This window comes from Fukomys damarensis, unplaced genomic scaffold (genome assembly GCF_012274545.1).
Source record: "Fukomys damarensis isolate Sample0158 unplaced genomic scaffold, DMR_v1.0_HiC HiC_scaffold_14, whole genome shotgun sequence".
NCBI lineage: Eukaryota > Metazoa > Chordata > Mammalia > Rodentia > Bathyergidae > Fukomys > Fukomys damarensis.
In genome coordinates, this window is record NW_022900926.1 from 36,169,939 (window position 1) to 36,189,949 (window position 20,011).

General features: G+C 37.0%; 1 protein-coding gene across 6 annotated transcripts in view; it reads right to left on the reverse strand.

The window, feature by feature from the left end:
• Adgb (androglobin) overlaps positions 1-20,011 on the reverse strand; it is a 116,676-nt gene that overhangs the window by 50,180 nt on the left and 46,485 nt on the right. For all 6 annotated transcript variants that reach the window (XM_019209944.2, XM_019209945.2, XM_010639550.2 and 3 more), the window contains 7 exons: positions 13,005-13,134; positions 11,648-11,681; positions 10,638-10,815; positions 10,117-10,180; positions 6,249-6,351; positions 3,404-3,545; positions 1,818-1,932 (listed from right to left, as the gene is read on the reverse strand). In XM_019209944.2, coding sequence (XP_019065489.1) covers positions 1,818-1,932; positions 3,404-3,545; positions 6,249-6,351; positions 10,117-10,180; positions 10,638-10,815; positions 11,648-11,681; positions 13,005-13,134 — 766 coding nt within the window. The remainder of the gene's footprint in view (positions 1-1,817; positions 1,933-3,403; positions 3,546-6,248; positions 6,352-10,116; positions 10,181-10,637; positions 10,816-11,647; positions 11,682-13,004; positions 13,135-20,011) is intronic.

A 20,011-nucleotide genomic window follows, 5' to 3' on the forward strand; every position in this document is an offset into this window, starting at 1 on the left:
CACAGTATTAATATCCAGACTGAGTTCTGGAGAATATCTAGGAGTTATTTCAACAAAAATCCAGACATGTGTCCCATGTGGGGTTGGAGGAGTGAAGGGAAGAGGAAATTTCAAAGAGAGAGAGGCAGAAAGATCAGACAGGTGAGAGGCAGAGCTAGGAGGGAATGTGGGCTCCTAACTGCTATTGACTCTGAGGAGACAATCAGGACCAGAAGATGACAAGGATTTAGGAAATGTTTTGTTTTTAATCTGAGAAAACCTTGCAGTGCTTGAAGACTATTTTGGCTGGGGTGTGGTGGCTAGTGATGGAGATGTCAGGTGCAGAAGGGCTTGGAGGCAGCGTGGACAGAGGAAAACTCCCAGGTGTGACTTCACTTCTTCCTGCGGACACCACAGTACAATCATTACTCCAAGGTTACCTGTGGCAATACTGAGGAGTGGCCCAGAAAGTGTTGCTGAAAACACAGATGTCCAAGCAGACTGAGAAATGGATGCAGGCACAGCTGACTTTGCCACCTGAATGCTTCTACTCTCGAACACCTCTTCCAACCCCAAGGCCTCAGGAAAACTTCATGAGAGTGGTGTTACTCCACAAGGTGAAACCAGGGCCAAAGAAGCCTCCTGGTCAAGTGGCAGCACTGAGAATGATCAGTTATGGCTCTGTGAAGCTTGAGTCTATCTGCTCCTGGGTAGATTCTCTATTAGTATCAAAGAGGAATGGGGATTGGGCTTGAGTACCAAGAATCATTACAAGACAGGGGAGTGCCAGCTCTGGGGAAATAGCTCATAGACCAAAATAAGTAATCACCTGGGGAGATGATTCCCCATAGAGACAATAAGCTGGGTAATCCACTTTATCTAAAGCAGAGTTATTTTTTAGAAGATAAAAATTTGAAATGAGCAGGGTAAAGATAGTCAAGGAAATAAAGACAGACTTGCTGATCTTCCTTCTGTGTCTGTATCAGACCAGGTAAGAGATGGCACAGCCAGTAGAGGACTCCTCTGCAGCCACTGCTGCCACAGGCAAACGGCCAAGTGAGGCGTGTCTGAGCTAGGAGGACACAGCATGACAAGGCTGGTCTGGAGCCACCTTATCACTATAAGATTTGCTGGCTAATTTAGAGAATCCCACAGTACAAAGCTGTGCCGCCTGGAGTTGTCTGTACGGTTTTTTCTTTTGGTTTGGTTTTGGTTTTGGATTTTCGTGAGGAGTTGTTAGGGCTGATGAAATGTTAAGCATTAAGCAGTGCAGATGGCCATGTCTGAGTCTTCACCCAAATGCACCTTGACAGATGGGACAACCAAAACCTGGAGAAAACTGTTCAGAGAGGTGCTGGACCCGTTTGCCCCGTCACAGCAGAAGAGCAAAAGAAACCGAGAGAGATGATGAAGCGACAGACCTTCCACAGGCCACCGTTTGACCTCTTGAGTTGAGACACACTCGTTTCCTTCAGCCAACAAAGCAATGAAAGGAGAGAAAAAGATCAAAAATTTAAACAGCACCAAAAAGCACTATCCTGATCCTTTACTCACCGAAGGGGTAATTGTACCAGGGGGTCCACCTGAGATGTTAACAGATGTAGAGGGGATCCAACAGAATGGAATGAAGGTATTTGGGGGGTGATAATTTCGTTTGTCATTACAAAATTTAGCCTGTTTGTTACACAGATGCATTTGGGCTTTTCTGAAAGACTATACTAAGTGGTTTAAAAGACTAAAAAGTGGGCAAGGTAAATAAAAAAATGCAATAGGACTGAGAGTAAAAACCTTTGCAAATGAAACACACACAACACAAAAGCAGCTGCTAAAACATTTACCTGCTCAAAGTGGGGCAGCACACTGTCTTCGTCCCCCATGACAAAAGTCACCATGCTGCAGACGTGTATGGAATGTCCCACGGGGGAGTATGCAGTGAAGAGCAGCATGTGCCTCCTACAGGGAATGGGCACCATGTGAGGACCTCATTTGTTTTGGGGTTTTTGGTTTGTTTGGGGTCTTTTTGTCTGTTTTTGAGACAGAGTCTCACTATGTAGTTGAGGCTCACCTTGAACTCACTGTGTAGCCAAGGCTGACCTCAAACTTGCAGAGATCTCTTCAGACTATACTCAGATCCTCCTCACCCTCTCGACTTGGAATTACAAGTGTGCACCATCACATCTGGCTTTATTTTGTTTTGTTTTGATTCTTTAACATAGATGAGATAAAGATCGCTGAACCTTCCCTTTAAAAAAATATACTCCGAGATCATGACATCTACATTAGATTAATTATGTAATTAGACTACATGACAGACTTGTACATGCTGAGGTTACCTCCTATAAAATGTAATCACGTGGGGAGCTATAGGCTTGATTTTTCCCAAAAACAATAAATCAAGCGAGGCTAAGGCTTTGTGGCTTTCCTAGTCTTTTTCTAACAGATACATTATTTCACGTATGTTCACTGTGTCTCTTCTACCAGATTAGAGCGTTCTTGGAAAGAGAGACCTTCACACTTCCCCAACTACTGAACATTTAGAGCACGTTCAAAGTATAGGTGTCGGTGGGTTAGGGCCTACTGGAGAAAACGTGGCCATGAGAAGCCCTTTGTCAACTCCCTATCCTATGGTGCATCAGTGCTTGCATGATCACAGTAACTCCATTTCCGGGACAGTCTGTCCAGGCCAGAGACATGAGAGAAGATGAGAGTAATGGTGAACTTTACAATTCATTATTTTTCTAGTAATACTGGGTACTCACCTTACACTATTTAGTCTGATTTTGTTTCTTTCTTAGGATTTGCCTTTTGCACAAGAGCCTTAGCCTTGTGTTGATCACAGATAATCAGCATGACTGATCTTCAGTGAAAATATTTACTTCATCTGAAATGAGGTACTACTCCAGTTTTTATTCACCCAAATCAAGAAAATGTTTTTATTAAGCCTATTTTCTTTAAGATGGAAAGTTTATTTTGCCAGTTTTACCTTGAAAATATCTGACAAAAACAAACCACAGCTAAAAGTCTAGAATTGTAGAGGGAAATACCGTGTTTCTCAAATTGTGTTTAAATGGAATCCAGGTTTTTGCTATGGAATGTAAGAATGTTTATGAGAAAATATAAGGAATTCTTTTATTAATTTTAGACGGCTAGGTTAAAAAAATTAAGCAGTATTCTTCACCAAATATTTTTCCAAAAATCATTGATAAAAAGGGATCTTCTGAAAAGGTATCCAATGTATGGTATTTCTTAATTTATTCTTTCATGGAACTACTTCTTCCAATAATTTGAGTAACAGACATGTGCCATGTGAAATCACTTCAGAAAACAGTATCCTAGAGTCCATACTGTTTACTTCATTAGTCAGTCAGCAGTTTGAAGGACTTGAAAAAAATCCTAAAAAAGCAGAAATGAAGTCAGTCCATACCCAGCAGGCAGCTGCAGCATGGTGGCCTTGGTAGCATATGTATGAATCCTCAGAACAGAACTGAGTGGCTTCAGAGACTTCCAAGTATTCGCTTCACTTGTTAGGAGTCCAGGCTCCACACGAGGGCTGTCTTTCGTTAAAGCTTTAGAAAAAGTGAAAAATTATTAAAATTTGATTGTGAAACTATGTTGGATTTCATTTATAGTGCCTCTTATCCAGGAATGACAAAAATAATAGTCATAATACATCTAAAAAGTTCATAAAAATAGGGACTAGTTTATGTAAATAATTACAATTAGTAATACTCCGTTGGAACTCTTTTCTGTCTGCCTTCTTATAATCATACCCTTAGGTAAAGAGTTAGAAAATTGAGAAACGGAGGAGAGAAAGGTATATTTCATAGCAGTGTACCATTGCTTTTATTATCTCTGTGAGAGTAATTTCAGTATATTCCTAGATGCAGCCAGACCTGGTGGCATACACCTGTAATCGCAGCACTCAGGAGGCTGAGGCAGGAGGACCACTGTGAGTTCGAAACCAGCCTGGACTACATAGTGAGTTCTAGGTCAGTCTCAACTACATAGTGAGACTGTGTCTCAAAAAACAAAAAACAAACAATATTCCTAGATGTAATTTTAATGGAAAGAAATGCATAGCATCTGAGATTTATCCAAGATGGTTTCAAAGAAAATAAAAATATCCTATTGCTTATCTAAATTTCTACATTTGATTTTCAGCCTTTGACTTTATAAAGAAATTATAAGTAACAAGAACTTTATGTTAACACCAAGTTTTCCTGTCAATATGAATAAAAAATATGGTCTCTTTTTTTTGAATGACTAAGAGTATAGTACTTTTGTCCTTATTTCTCACAAACTCTCAAGCCAAAAATACAAAGACATAGCATGGCCTAGAAACACCTTCCTGTTTACAGAATTTAAGTGCTTTGAGTTCAGAGCTACTGATTAGAAAAAAATGTAAGAAACTTGGATCACTAAATTCTGGAAAGTTTATTAAGTTACACCATAGACATAAGTCAAAGAACTGGGGATATATTTGTGAAAAATAAAAGGTCTTGCCAAGCATGGTGGCGCACACCTGTAATCCCAGCACTCTGGAGGTTGAGGCAGGAGGATCGCTATGAGTTTGAGACCATCCTGGGCTACACAGTGAGTTCCAGGTTCAACTACATAGTGAGACCCTGTCTCAAAAAAAAAAAAACCCAAAATAAAATAAAATAAAAGTTCTTGCCCTCAACATTAGCAAAGCATTCAATATTAAACATTCTGGGAGAATTTATTAAAAACCTACAGTACCAGTTACTGTTAACTTGAGCTAAATTCTTCAAGTCAGCCAAAGAAATAAAGAATATGTCTTCTCAATCTCTCCCGCCCTCCCTCCCTTGCACAGGAGCAGAGACAGTGTACCATTAGAGCCAGAAGGGAGTTTGGTGAGAACTTTAGCAAATTCATTGTGGAAGCATAAGGTAGGTCACTTCTAATGTTCTGTCTCTTCATGGAAACCAGCCACATGGCCATCAGCTAAAGAGTCAAGACAAGAGTGTTGAAGTGTTGTAAGTCTGAAGATAGAATGAGAAATTGTAAAGGTTTGAAATGGTCACCCATGAGAATGTGAGTGGGAGAATGAATGAGCTCCAGAAATCTTAGCAGCACTACAGGGTCTTGTTGAAGTGTTTGCTCCTCAGTGTAAAGTGGGACTAGTCAGTAAGAGTGTTTCAGTTCTCTGTTGTTGTTGTCATGTTTTTCCTTCAAATCATATTCTGCTGTTCTGTTGCAACCACATATTAGAGTTGAGTTTAACCACTTCAGGAAAATAAAAAGAAAGGTGGTAAAGGCAAGCGTGATTAGAGTATTGTGCAAGAACATAATTACTGTAATGGATCACAGAACTTATATTGGAGGTGGAAGATGAAAGGACAAGAAGAGAATGATGGACAGAGAAACAGTGGCAAGCAGGTGGATGAAGGTCCTAAGAGTCGAGAGCTATAGGGGTGGGCATTCTAGAAAGAGTGAACTGGAAAAGCAGGAGGAGACTAAGGTGGAGATGACCGAGATGATTCACTAATAGTAAAGATAAATTCTGCGATGTAACCATGAATGTAGGAGCATGTTTTAGCCTATTTTCGGATGCTGTGTAGAGTTCATTTAGCTCACAGCCTGGAGATTCAAGAGTGTGGCTATGGATTCCCTGCAAGGACTTCCATCTGGCTGCACAGTATCATGACACAGAATCAGAATGGGTATGGGCTGTGTGCAGAAGGGGCCATGTGGCATGGCCTCACTTTGTAACAACCCACTCTCGTGAAAGCTAATTCTCCCTGTGAGGCCAGCATTAATGCTTCCTGAGGATGGTGTCTCTGATGACTTAATTATATCCACGCATTTCAAGATTCCTATACCTCAGCATTATATACTAGGGACCAGGCAACCAGCACATAAGCTTTCAGGGGTCAAACCACATCCAAACCATAGCAGGAGCCAATGTGGAAGAGAAGAAAGTATCACTGAAATTGTCATTCAGTTGATTTTGAAGGAATCAAAAATGATGACAACTATAGGTGAAAAGAAAGATAGGATTTGGCACAGCAAGGTGGTGAACAGATGCCTGTGAGCAAAAATGGCATCAGAGGTAGGAGTGAGCATGGTCCTCAGTATCATGGAGTGACAGCATCTGCAGAGGTGACATGGGTGGTCCTGTGTAACTCTTGAGAAACTCTGGTAAGGAAGGAAGTTCCTTTGTGCATGGTCTCTAAATCTTATTGCCAATTTCACAACCTGCATGTGATGTGAATTTTAGGATGACACTTTTCTCAGCGCTCTCTTACCTCCATATTCCCCCCAGCGTACCAATGCAGAAAAACAAACCAGTAGTTCAATAGGTTTTAGATTGTCCACAAATAGATAGTAGGACACACGTTCTTCTGATAACTGCAAGAAACCAAACCAGTCATCATACTTATTATTGAAGGTTTTATTTCCTATTTCTAGTTAGCATACAGTACAATGCCTGACACCTGTAAGAAACTTACTGAGTTCTAGGCATCACATATATACTTTACAGGTTTAATAGTGTAAAGATAATCCTACTGAGTGAATGCCAGCAATAGCCATTGAAGCTGGATCTGTAGGACCTCTGAGACTGGCCACCAGACATAAGAAAGGCAATGCTTTTCTCCATGGACTAAGAAAAAGGATGTTCTTGTTCTAAATGTGAAAAGGTGGCAAGAATGCTGGTTGTAAGGTGAAGAAGAGCTCAGAGAATGGACTGGTAGGAAGCTGGAAGGCCAAAGTGACTTCCGCAAAGAATGGGAGTGTTTAATGGGGTTGTATTTCGGTGTGTTACAGGGTGGTATATGATTTTTTTAAAACCCTCTTTGCCTGCTTTTCACAAAGATCTTCAGGAATATATCCATTGCTTACTGATGTGTGAGACTGGATTTTTGTTTTGGTATGTGCAATAAAGCTCTGAGTAAAACCAGACATTCTCTTTAAAGATGGTCACAGAAGGGTTACATGAGTATGATTTCAATTTAGCCGGTATGAGCATTATTAATATCCCTAATTCTGGGTGAAGCAAGTGATTTGCCAAAAGCCAGAGTTTGTAAGTAGCAAAGCTGAGATTCAAAAGTAGATCTATCTGTCTGTATGACTTTAAGGTTGGCACTCTTGACTATTGTCTTATTCTACTTCAACATCATTTTGACTGATGGCTTACGGCAAATGCATCCCATGATATTGTCATTGTAGTATAAAAACTTTTCTTATTACTTTACCATAATATTTAAATCACCAGTTAATATGGGAAAGACAAATCTCTAGTAACATTTTGAAAAAAGGAAACACTGTTATTCAGTCAAGTATAACAAGACTGATAAAAATGCTTGATACAATGTACAGATGTTTCAAATCATTGCCTCCTCCAACATTTTCCATTATTTATCATGCGACACTTCATTTTACTCATCTCTTTTCAGTTACAACATACTGGTATTACAGGCAGTTGTTTCAAATATTTATTTAGCTTCTGAAAATATAGATTTGCCAGCCCAATATGATGTGTGAAGAGTTTCTGCACTGACCTTAATTTGCTGTCATTTTAAAGAGTCTGAGAACTGGAAGGGGTGCATTCCTCAAGGCCACACAGAGGGACTCTTCCCTGGTCCTGGTACATGATACCTTGAAAGGTCCCCATTCCATCCTCACACCGAACATCAGTGGAGGATCTATGGGATGGGCCGAGGTCAGCCTTCCGGCTCTATGCTCAGCCAGCAGCACCTGCCACAACCAATCCTTCCTTTCAGGCCACACGAAGTGCCATTAAGTTTGAGTCTCAATGCTCTCCAAGAAAGAGTCCACCTCACCCCACAATGAATGGCTGCTATCAACAAATCACACAATAGCAAATGTTGGTGGGGTTGTGGGGAGAAAAGAACCCTTCTCCATTGTTGGTGGGAGTGCAGACTGGTGCAACCACTATGGAAATCAATATGAAGATACCTCAAAGAGCTGGGATTAGAGGTTTCATTTGACCTAGCCATCCCTCTGCTGGGTATCTTTCCAAAAGAATTAAAAGAATCATACCAGAGTGATATATGTGCACCCATGTTTATAGTGGCACAATTGTAACAGCTAAAACTTGGAAACAGCCCATTTGCCCATCAGTTGGAGACTGGATAAAGAAGATGTGGTTTTTCTATAAAATGGAGTACTACTAAGCCATAAAGAATGAGAAATTAGATTCATTCATAGGAAAATGGATACATATTGAGGATATACTCCTAAGTGAAATAAATAAGGCACACGTGTAAATACCGAATAGTTTCTCTGGTGTGAATAAACTATAATACTACAGAAGATCCTAATGATATAATGGACAATGTGAAATAGGAAGAAAGGGGCTAAAGGTGTAGGGAAAATGGGAAGGGTAGGGGAAAGGTAATAAGGGAAAGGAAAAAATATGAAAAAATGGAAATAAAACGTTGGTAAATGGGGAAGGGAGGAGGGGGTGAAGGGAGGGCAGGGATAAGGGGAAAAAATGAGAACCAAGACCTGTCATGTAAAGGTACAAGATCCCAACAATGAATGTGACTGTACTGCATTCCTAAAATGTACCAATAAACTCAATGAGGAAAAAAAATATTTCTGAAGCTTTAAAAAGAAAGAGTCACTCTTTTCTCACACCATTAATGTTTTCAAATTTTCAGAGGAATGAAGGATTCATGTATGGAAGTCATCATTTTATTTTGCCAAGCTGAGAGTTTAAGAAAAGAAAAAATTCTGTATTTACCATTACTTAATAAGATCGGAATAAAGAACAGTTTAAATTTTTACTAGTTCCCCAGAGGCACATATTTGTTTCTTCTAAAGACATGCTCACTGGCTAAGGTCCAGGATGCCAACCAGATAAGCCCCATGTCTCTCTGTGTTTATGCTACTTGCTGGTTAGGTCATCTTGGGCACTTTATTCAAACTTGATCTGCTTTGTTTTTCTGACCTATAAAATGATGGCAATGCCCCTTCCATAGAGTTTGCTCTGGGGAGTCCATGCAATAAAGAACTTAATTCAGAGCCTACAATATCTATGAAAAAAATATCATTTTACTATTGACAACTGTTTCAATATAGAAGTATGTCCAAGTAAATTGTAAATTGGACATTATTCTTTTACCATAATGTGAATTTGGTATTTCCAGTGAACACTCTGGTTGTCTTCACAAGGTCAAGGCAGCCCTCTGGATGCTTTTATTTTAGCAGCAGACTCTAAGACAAGGTAGCCTGCCTGCTCCACCCCCTGCCCTTACTACTGCAGACCTAATTCTTGCTTTTGGAGCAGAGAGACGCCTCTTGAGGATGCTCACAAGGTTTTTTTCCCACCTACATTTTTTAATCTAGCATGAGTGGAATAAGAAATGTAATTTCAATGACTCCTTATTTCCCCCATCTCTGCATACTGCCACAGGGTGTGGGCTTATTTTCTGGGGCCTGTATGGCCTTGGCCTAAGACAAAGAAATATTCAAGTTTCAGTAGCTTGCCAAGATATATTCTATACTTTCCCCCAAATTCCACTCAAAGTGAAATCTGTTAATTAACTTATTCTATTAATTAACCAAATTTTTATTGAATCATCCCAGGAATGGTCCTGCAATCGCAAATTAAAGCACACAGTCCTTTGAGTACCAACATCAAGTAGGAGGCCAAGGAAGAGCAGAGAAGCAGCCAGACAGACATTAGCTGGATGAAAACAGTAAGAATGAAAGAACACTCTCTAGACAGAGGGAAGAATATATGGAAAAATATCTCAGAGAACTAGACATAGTAGTGAAAGTATGTTTCTGTTTGAGGAACTGCCCTCTTCATTAAATACTAATTGAACTCAAACACGGTAAATTTATTTGTGCATTTCCATCATTTATTCATAAGTCAAAATTTTCCTACTGTAAACTGTATAATGAAGCAGCTCAGAATTTAACCACTACAGCACAGCCAGATAGCTCACATTTGGGGATATGAGCTAGGGGAGTCTTGCTTCTTGTTTTGATGAGAGGTCAATAAGAGATTCTGAAAGTTAATATTTTATGTACAATTATGTTACAGAGTTAGAAATGCTAGACAAATTTGAAGATCTTTTTGCTGTTGTGGTTATGCTAAAAAAAAGTATAAAAGGAAACAATGAGAGATCATAATATATTTACCTTAAATTCTGATTTTTGAAAGGTAAGGCAGTAAGAACCTGGCCTGTGGAAAACAATTATGTGCCTGAAAAAATATTTATAACAGGTTATTATCATATGTAAAAGCTAGTAATACATGTTGTTTTGTACAGTCAAATAATTATAGGAAGAAAGTTAAAAACAGTAACAATAGCTATGCTGTTAGTTGCCCTATGGCACAAAACTTATCTCAGAGAAAGAGATATCTGTATCTTAATTAGCAAACAAGTCTTTGAAGAGAAACTGAAATTCATCTGGGATGTGTTTGGCTATTAACATACTCTGTTGATAATCAATGCATACATTTTACCCTTAGAGAACTTTTATGTGATTATTAACACCCACCTAATACTGGCTTAGCTCTTTAAAGTGACAGCTAAAGATCAGGAGATTTTATAAATTGCTATACTAAATTTTTAAAAAATCTTAATGTGAATTTGCATAACACAGTACAGGATTTAACAATCACAATATAGTCAGATGAATCACATTTGAATACTTACTGAAAGCATATATAGAAGTCTTCAAAATCCAACCATGTTTCTTTAGAAACACCATTATGTGCTGTTGTAAATTCTTGTGATTTGTCTAATGTTGCTGTTGTTTGACTGATCAAAGCCCTATCCAAAGGAAGACCATCAATTTGATGAGCATCACTCAGTTGAGATCCTGCTTGCTCTTCTGTTCATGTAGAAGATAAAGATATCAAACATATCTTATGTGGTTAAGTAGAAACTAAGTGGAAAACTAAAGGGTTCAAATAGCAAAGTCTACTTTGGGAAAAACATTTACTAGGATAGTCATTTACATATGGGCCTTGATTTTGTGGCAATATATTTCATATACTTAGGAGAATTTAATAACAACTTTATGCATATTCAAATGTTCAGAAATTTTGACATCACTTTAATAAATTTGTGTACACATTCTTCAGCAATTCTCACAACAGATTTATTAGTTGGCTTAAAATCTGCTGTAGATAGAGAATACAAAAAAGGATGTTTCAGAGAACTGAAGGAAAAGTAAAAACTTGACAGATCTATTGTCATAAATGTGTTCAGCAAGTCATTTAATTACTCCCTCCCATAGCTGGTGACTCTGTAGCCTTATTTTATTTTTATCAAGTATTGTCATAAAACTCTTGCAGACTTCCTGAACCAAAAGTGCATACATACCGAATTAACACAACACACTTCTGCATTTGAGTGGTGGCCAAGTCTTTAGCAACTAAGGAATGTGCAACAGTTCCAGTATTTTGACAATAAAGTACACATATTCAAACCTATGACTTTTACTCATGGACCATTAATCAAATCTTTTATTTTCACTTTTTGTTAGAACTTAATAAGTGAATATCTTAGGTTCAACAAATCAGAAAAGATGTTGAATAGAGATTGCTGAGAGATGAGAAAAGAGAGGAGAAAAGCCATCAAGAAGCAGAGTTGCCTGTATGCCATGATATCCACTGGGGAGGAAAAACGCCATCAAAAGATTATTAAGATTATTAATTTACCTTTACCAGGTACAGGTTGTGGTACAATATTAGCCTGTGAAATGAAAGAAGCTCATCAAGAAGCCATTTTTAATGCAGCAAAACAAGACAGTAATCTAAAATACCAAAGATTTAAAGAGTTAATGCACACTTTTTTAAACTGAAAAAAAATGAAATTGGTATCTGGAATATTTCATTAAAATTATACAGTACAATAAAGAATTCAACTTTAATCTTAAAATTCAAAAGATGTTACTGTAATTAAATAATTGGCTGGTGGTTTGTTTAAGTTTGTGATACTAAAAATATTTATTAAATGATTTAAACTCATGAGAAAAGCTGAAAAATAATTTCCCTAAGTAGATATGTTGTCATGAGGTACTTGTCACTAATACAGCGAAATCAAGACTAGTGTTGGCAATAAATGTACAGAGCCCAGAAAGGCTGGTTTCAATTGCAAAAGTTATTATCCAAAATTTTAACAGAGAAATCATGATGAATTCATGTATATGACTCTTTTCTTGAGAATACAATTAAAATAAGTGTAAGAGATAAAATGGTAAAACTCTGACTATGGCTGATGTCAGCAATGTTCTGGGAAAAGAAAAGTAGTTGGAGAAGATAGCAGAAGAGAGAACAGAACACTGAGTGCTAGGGGGAAGTGAGCCTGTAGCTGCCTCTGGACCCCAGATACAGTCAGCAGGTATTTGAGAAAGAGATTAAAAAATGGGTTCAAAGCATGGAGAAGGGATGAATGTCTATATAAGGAACTTGATTTATTCTCTCAAACCCCTGCTTGTTTATCATCTGGTCTTCTTCCTAAATAAAACACTGGAAATTGTTTCTCAGTCCATTCCAGTCACGGCACAATTGCTTGTAATAACAAGAAACAAGAAGTGACAAATATAACTATCAACATTGTGATAGATTTTTTCTAACTCTAACATTTCTATTCAATAAATATCACTGACCAGTGAAACGAGTGAACTATGACAGGCAACCAGAAATGAATCTGACAAAATAAGTGAGAGAAATTACAGAAGAATTCATATAAAAGTCCATTACAATTACATAACAAACTAAGGTATAAAACATTTGTAACTATATGCATAATTAGCAAAATTAGAAAGTATAGGGTTTAATTAATACAAATATCTGAATGGCAGATAGGAAGCATGGCCCAGGGGAAAAAAACAGGAGACTTCTTTAGCAGATGAGTATTCCATTTTCTAACCTGCCATACATACGTGTACTATTTACTTTAACAAAATTTGGTATGCTCTTCAGAAGCATGTTATAAATTCTTTTGTACATGTAATGTTCCACAATCTATAAAAAAACTTCTATAATAATAGAACACCGACAATACTCATAATACCTGAGATGGAGCTCCTGCTGCTTGGTCCAGTTCAGACTGACTGAAGTCTTCAGTTTCATCAATTTCAGTGATGGACAATAAACTGGATTCTACAGGAAACCCTTTCTTAATAATGGATTGTACATTACGCCTAGTGAAGAGAAAGCCACAACACTTGTATTATTTAAATTTCTTACTTAAAGTTACTATAACCACAGTTTTATCCAAAAAAAAAAAAGAAGGTTGATTTTTTTTTTTTTTTTTTTTTGTACTGGGAATCAAACTTGGGACCTTGAGCTTGTGAGGCAGGCAGTAGAAAAGGGTTCTGATTTTGTTCATTTTGTCATTCTCATTCTTTTCCAACCATTAAAAAAGTACTCGTGTTATCATGTTATCATACTAAAGGAATACTCTGTATCAAAAACTGATCAGAAAAGCGAAAGAAAGTCATTATTTATTGGCTATGGAAACAACTTTTCAACGAGAAGAGATAACAATTATAAATATATAGGCACCACAACTTCATAAAGCAAATACTAGTGAAGATAAAAGATTAGATAAATATCGAGACAATTACAGTGGGAGTCCTAAAAGCCTTGCTGTCACAAATACTCATGTCAACTACACAAAAACATCAACAAAGAAATATCAGAGTTAAACCATATCATCAAACAAATGGACTTAATAGAATACAGAGTGTTCCATTCAACAACACAGTACACATTCTTCTCAGTTGCACATGGAACTTTCTCCAAAATAGACCATGATGAAAATACAACATCCATTCATGATTAAAAGAAAAAAAAACTGAAAAAAAACAGGTATACAAGGACATTATTTCAATCCGATAAAAGCCATTTACGACAAGTTTACTGCCAACATCCTACTAGACAAAGGAAAAGCTGAAAGCTTTCCCTCTAACATCAAGAATAAGACAAGGAGGTCTGCTATCACCACTCCTGTTCAGTATAGTACTCAAAACATTATCCAGAGCAATAAGGCAAGAAAACAAACTAAAAGAGATATGTATAAGAAAGGAAGAAGTAAACTTATCACTATTTGCAGATGTCATGATCTTCTACATAGAAGACCTAAAATATTCCACCAAAAGACTCTTTGAACCAATAATCAAATTCAGTAGTGCAGCAGGATGCAAAGCGACACACAAAAGTTAATAATGTTCCTATATGATAATAATAAACTCACAAATAAATAAATTAGGAAAACAATATCATTCACAGTAGCACCAAAACAAATTAAACACTTAGGAATTAACCTAAGGAAATGAAATACCTCTACAGTGAAAATTACAGTACTCTTAAGGAAATCAAAAAGGACATCACAAAATGGAAAGAGATCTCCTGCTCCTGAATAGATAGAAGCAATATACTCAAAATGGCTGTACTTTTAAAACTGATATACAGATTTAACACAATCCCATTCAAAATGCCAAAAGCATTCCTCACAGAACTTGAGAAAATAATCCAAAAATTCATATAAAACCAGAAGAAATCTAATAGTAAAAGCAATTCTGGGTAACAAGAGCAAATCAGGAGGCATCAAAATTTCAAACTTAAATTTATATTACAAGGCTACTGTCATAAAAACTGTATGACAGTAACACAAAAACAGTTATGTAGATCAATGGAACAGAAAAGATGATACAAAAGCAATTCCAGGAACATTCGGCTATTTGATATTTGAAAGGGGGGCCAATATCAAATAGCTGCATGTTCCTGGGATTGTTTTTGTATCATCTTCAAAAAATTTTTGCCAGTTATTCCTTTGATAGAGGATGAATATCTAGAGTAGGGCCAGAGATTTAGCTCAGTGGTTCCAACGCCTGCATCACAAGTGCAAGAACCCATGTTTGATCCCTGGTACAAAAAGAAAAAAATCTAGAATATACATTTGTTTAAAATTTTTTAAAAAAGAAACTTCAAAATGAAATACCCAAAAATGGGCAGATGAAATGAACAGACACTTTTTAGAAGTACAATTGCCAAATAAATACATGAAAAAATGTTCTACATCCATGGCCATTAATGAAATGCAAATTAAAACAACACTGAGTTTCCATCTTACTCTAGAAAGAATAGCTATAATCGAGTTCTCAAAAAACAAGTCCTGGAAAAGTTGTGAGGGAAAAGGAACCATTCTATATTGTTTCTGAGAATGTAAATTAATACAACCATTATGGAAATCAATACAAAGATTCACAAAAATCCTAAATATAAAAGTTCTATTAGATACAGCTATTCCCCTTGTAGGTATCTAATGACATCAAATGACAGTGATACATTCATACTCATGTTTATAGCAGCACAATTCATAACAGCTGAATCTTAGAAGTGGCCTATCAATAGACGGATGGATAAAGAAAATGTGGTATTTAAATTAACAGAGTACAGAATACTATTCTGCCATAAAGGATAAATTTCAGTTATTTGTGGGAAAATGGATGTGCCTTGAGAACGTTATCAAAATGTCAAGTGAAGTAAGTCAGGCAAGCTTAAATATAGTATGGCTTCTCTTTGAGAAACCCATAACGTAAATAAATAAAAAAATAAAAGATAAGTAATAGGAAACAGAAAGATAGACCTTTTGTAAATTAAAAGGGGACCAAGGGATGGAGAGTGGAGGGAGAGAGAGCAGGGGAAGGTGATGAAAATAGAATTAAGATGTGTTATGTGCATGTACCAACTCCCCATGATAGATGTAATCATTATGTACTGCCAACATGTAGTAATAAAAAAATTTAAAAATTGTAAAAAAAAGAAAAAAGAAATATCATACATCAGTCAATGGATTGGCGTAAAATTCTAGAACCTTACTTGTTTTTGTTTTGTTTTGTTTTGTTTTGTTTTGTTTTGTTTTTGCAGGACTGGGAATCAAACTCAGAACTTTGTGCTTGGGAGGAACTTTGTGCCACTGAGATAAATCCCCAGCCTGAATTCTACTTGTTCTAAAGCTATGTTAGTCACTTAAATGTTGATGGTCAAAGCAGGAATTTGGTACACAAAATTGATTTAATTAGCAGAGTGTGTTTCAATTAAACAGGGCTCAGAGTGAGCCAGAAAATTACAAGTCTTGAGCACTGAAGTGTATGCAAGACACCCAAGCATTTATAAAAAACGTCTTAAGTGTTTCAGTGTGCGTGTGTGTGTGTGTGTGTGTGTGTGTATCTATCTATCTATCTATCACTCACAAACAGCATTCCCACAAGAATTCAGTACCAATTCACTTAACTACTCTTCTCTAATTTACTTGAAACTGCCACTAGAGGGTAGCATAAACATATTTATGAAGCTTCAATGCACTCACAGAGGGCCAGGGGCCAGGAGCCAGGATCAGGTGAAGGGGACTGTTGCTGCAGTGACAGCCATCCAAAGATGGGAAGTTATAGCAGTTACTTTCAAGAGCTTGCTAGAAAAAGGGCTTGCTCTTAGGCTTACATGAAAATTCTGTATTGCAAAGCTGGACACGGGACATGGCTTTTGCACAGAACAAAAGGCCACTCATACATCTTTGCCTATGCCAGGTAGCAAGAATATTCAAATAAGCTCATGACACATTTCAGCAGAGAACAGATTAGGTGAATTCAATCAAGTGATGAAGTTGCCTGTTTCTTGTGTTTTAAAATTTTATCTACCTTAATAAAATAATAAAGCTGAAAAAAAGTTACATGAAGATCAGGTAAGGGAATAATTCGGGGAATTCAAATTGGAAAATCAATCTCTTTTTTTTCTCATTGAGTTTACTGGTACGTTTTAGGTATACAGTACAGTTACATTCATCATTGGGATCCTGTACCTTTACATGATAGGTCTTGGTTCTCATTTTTTCCCCATACCCCTACCCTCCCTTTACCCCTCCTCCCTCCCCTATTTACAAAAACTTTATTTCCATTTGTTCATTTTCTCATATTTTTTCTTTTCCCTTATTTTCCCTCCCCTCCCCTTCCCACTTCCCCCACACCTTTAGCCCTTTTCTTCCTATTTCACATTGTCAATTATACCATTAGGATCTTATTTACAATTATACTTTTTCACACCAGAAAAACTATTCAGTATTTACATGTGTGACTTACTTATTTCACTTGAGTATTATGCATCCATTTTCCTATGAATGACTCTTGTCATTCTTTATGACTAATATTCCATTTTATAGAAAAACCACATCTTTTTCCAGTCTCCAACTGGTGGGCAAAAGGGCTGTTTCCAAGTTTTAGCTATTACAAACTGTGCCGCTATAAACATGGGTGCACATATATCACTGTGGTATGATTCTTTTCATTCTTTTGGAAAGATACCCAGCAGAGCTATGGCTCGGTCAAATGGAACCTCTAGTCCCAGCTCTTTGAGGTATCTCCATATTGATTTCCACAGTGCTTGCACCAGTCTGTACTCCCACCAACAATAGAAAAGGGTTCCTTTCTCCCCACAACCCCACCAACATTTGTTATTATTTGATTTCTTGATAGCAGCCATTCTTTGTGGGGTGAGGTGGAATCACAGTGTTATTTTCATCTGATCTTTCAAATGCCTGGTAATGTGGAACATATTTTCATATATTTACTTAATGCTTTTACTTCTTTGAGAAATGTCTGTTCATTTCAGAGGCCCATTTTTGAATCAGGTCTTTATATTTGGGGAGGCTGATTGTTTTGAGTTCTTTATACATTCTAGATAATAGTCCTTTGTTTGAGGAGCAGCTGGTAAAAATTTTTTCCCACATTCTAGGTTGTCCCTCAGTTCTGTTGGTGATTTCTTTTGCAGTGCAGAAGCTTTTTAATAAGATAAAATCCCTGTTGTTGATTCTTTCTGCTAGTTCCCATGCTACTGAGGATTTGTTCATAAAGTCTTTTCCTTTGCCAATGTCTTCAAGAGTTCTGCCTAACTCATCTTCCAGCAAATTTAGTGTCTCTTTTTTAATATTTAGATCTTTAATCCACTTGGATTTTAATTTAGTGCATGGTGAAGGATAAGGGTCTAGTTTTTATCTTTGGCAGTTTTTCTAACACCATTTATTAAAGAAGCTATCTTTCCTCCACTGAAGATGGTTGGATCCTTTGTCAAAGATGAGGTAGCTGAGTACATCTGGAGTTGTTTCTGTATCTTCCGATCTATTCCACTGATGCTCAGGTCTGTTTCTTTGCCAGTACCATGCTGTTTTTATCACAGTAGTTTTGTAGTATAGTTTCAAATTGGGAATTGTTATACCCGCTGCCATGTCTCTGTTGCCTAGGATGGCTTTTGCTATTCTAGGTCTCTTCTGGCTCCAAATGAAGTTTTGGATTCTTTTTTCTAGTTCTGTGAAATATAGTGTTGGAATCTCAATTGGCATTGCGTTGAATCTGTATAGCAATTTTGGTAGTATGGCTATTTTCACTATGTTGACTCTTCCTACCCAGGAGCAGGGGATATCTTTCCATTTTCTTATATCCGCTTCGATCTCTTTTTTCAGAGTGCTGTAGTTTTCAGTGTAGAGGTCTTTTGCTTCTTTTGCTAGATTGATCCTAGATACTTCATTTTTTTGGATGCTATTGTGAAAGCAATTGTTTCCCTATTTCTCTCTCAGTGTGTCTGTTTTTTATGTACAAGAAAGCTATTGATTTTTGAATGTTGACCTTGTATCCAGCTACTCTTTTGAAAGTATCAATTAAGTTTAGAAGTCTTTTGGTGGAATTTTTTTGGCCTTCAATGTAGAGTATCATATTGTCAGCAAATAATGACAGTTTAATTTCTTCCTTTCTGATCTTCATTGCTTTGATTTTTTTTTCTCTTGTCTAATTGCTGTAGCTAATACTTTCAGAACTATATTGAAGAGGAGTGGTGATAGTGGGCATCCTTGTCTTGTACCTGATTTTTAACGTGAAGGCTTTCAGTTTGGGGCCATTTAATATGATGTTGGCTGTTGGTTTTTCATAGATAGCCTTAACTAAGTTCAGATATAGACCATCTATTCCAATTTTTTGCAGGGTTTTTATCGTGAATGGGTGTTGAATTTTGTCAAATGCTTTTTCTGCATGTATCAAGAGGTTCATATGGTTTTTGTCCTTGACTTTGATTTTTGGTTTTTGTTGTTGTTGTTGTTGTTTGGTTTTTGTTTGTTTGTTTTTGTTGTTTTGTTTGTTTTTGGGTACTGGGGATCCAACTTGGGTCCTTGGACTTTGTTAATATAGTGTATTACATTTATTGATTTACATATGTTGAACCATCCTTGCATCACTGGAATAAATCCAACTGGGTCAGGGTGTATGATCTTCTTGATGACCCTCTGTATTCTTTTTGCCAGTATCTTATTAAGGATTTTTGCATCTATATTCATTAAGATTGGCCTGTTTCTTTTTTAGTTGGGTCTTTCCCTGGTTTGGGAATCAAAGTAAGACTTGCTTCCAAGAATGAATTTGGAAGTACTGCTTCCCTTTCAATTTCACTGAAAAGTTTAAAGAGTAGTAGAGTAGTTCTTCCTTAAATATCTTGTAGAATCCAGCGGTGAATCCATCAGGACCTGGGCTTTTCTTCATTGGTAAACTTTTAATTACATTTCCAGTTTCACTAATTGTAATTGGGGTGTTTAGAATTTTTTTGTCTTCTTTGTTCAACTTTGGTAATTCATAAGTATCTAGAAATCTGTCCATTTCTTCTGTGTTTTCCATTTTATTAAAGTACAGTTTCTCAAAGTAGGTATTGAAGATCCTCTGGAGAAAATCAAACTTTTTTGTGGTCCTGATTGTGGTAGAGTTACTTAAAGACTGGATATAATGATATAAATTGTGAACAAAACATTGTGCAGGAGACCACAATACTGATTGTGCCCAAAGCAAGCTGCAAGCAGTTCAGGCTATGAAGAGTTAACCACATAATTGGCTTGTCTTGAGAAGCAAGTCCGACCGAAGCCTACATGCTGAGGTCAGAATAACTCACACCCAAATTCCGTTCCCACAACTAAAACTTTTTTTACTGCAAGGACAGTGCTCTAATTAAAACCATATAGTTTATCTATTCTATTCCTAATATGAGAAT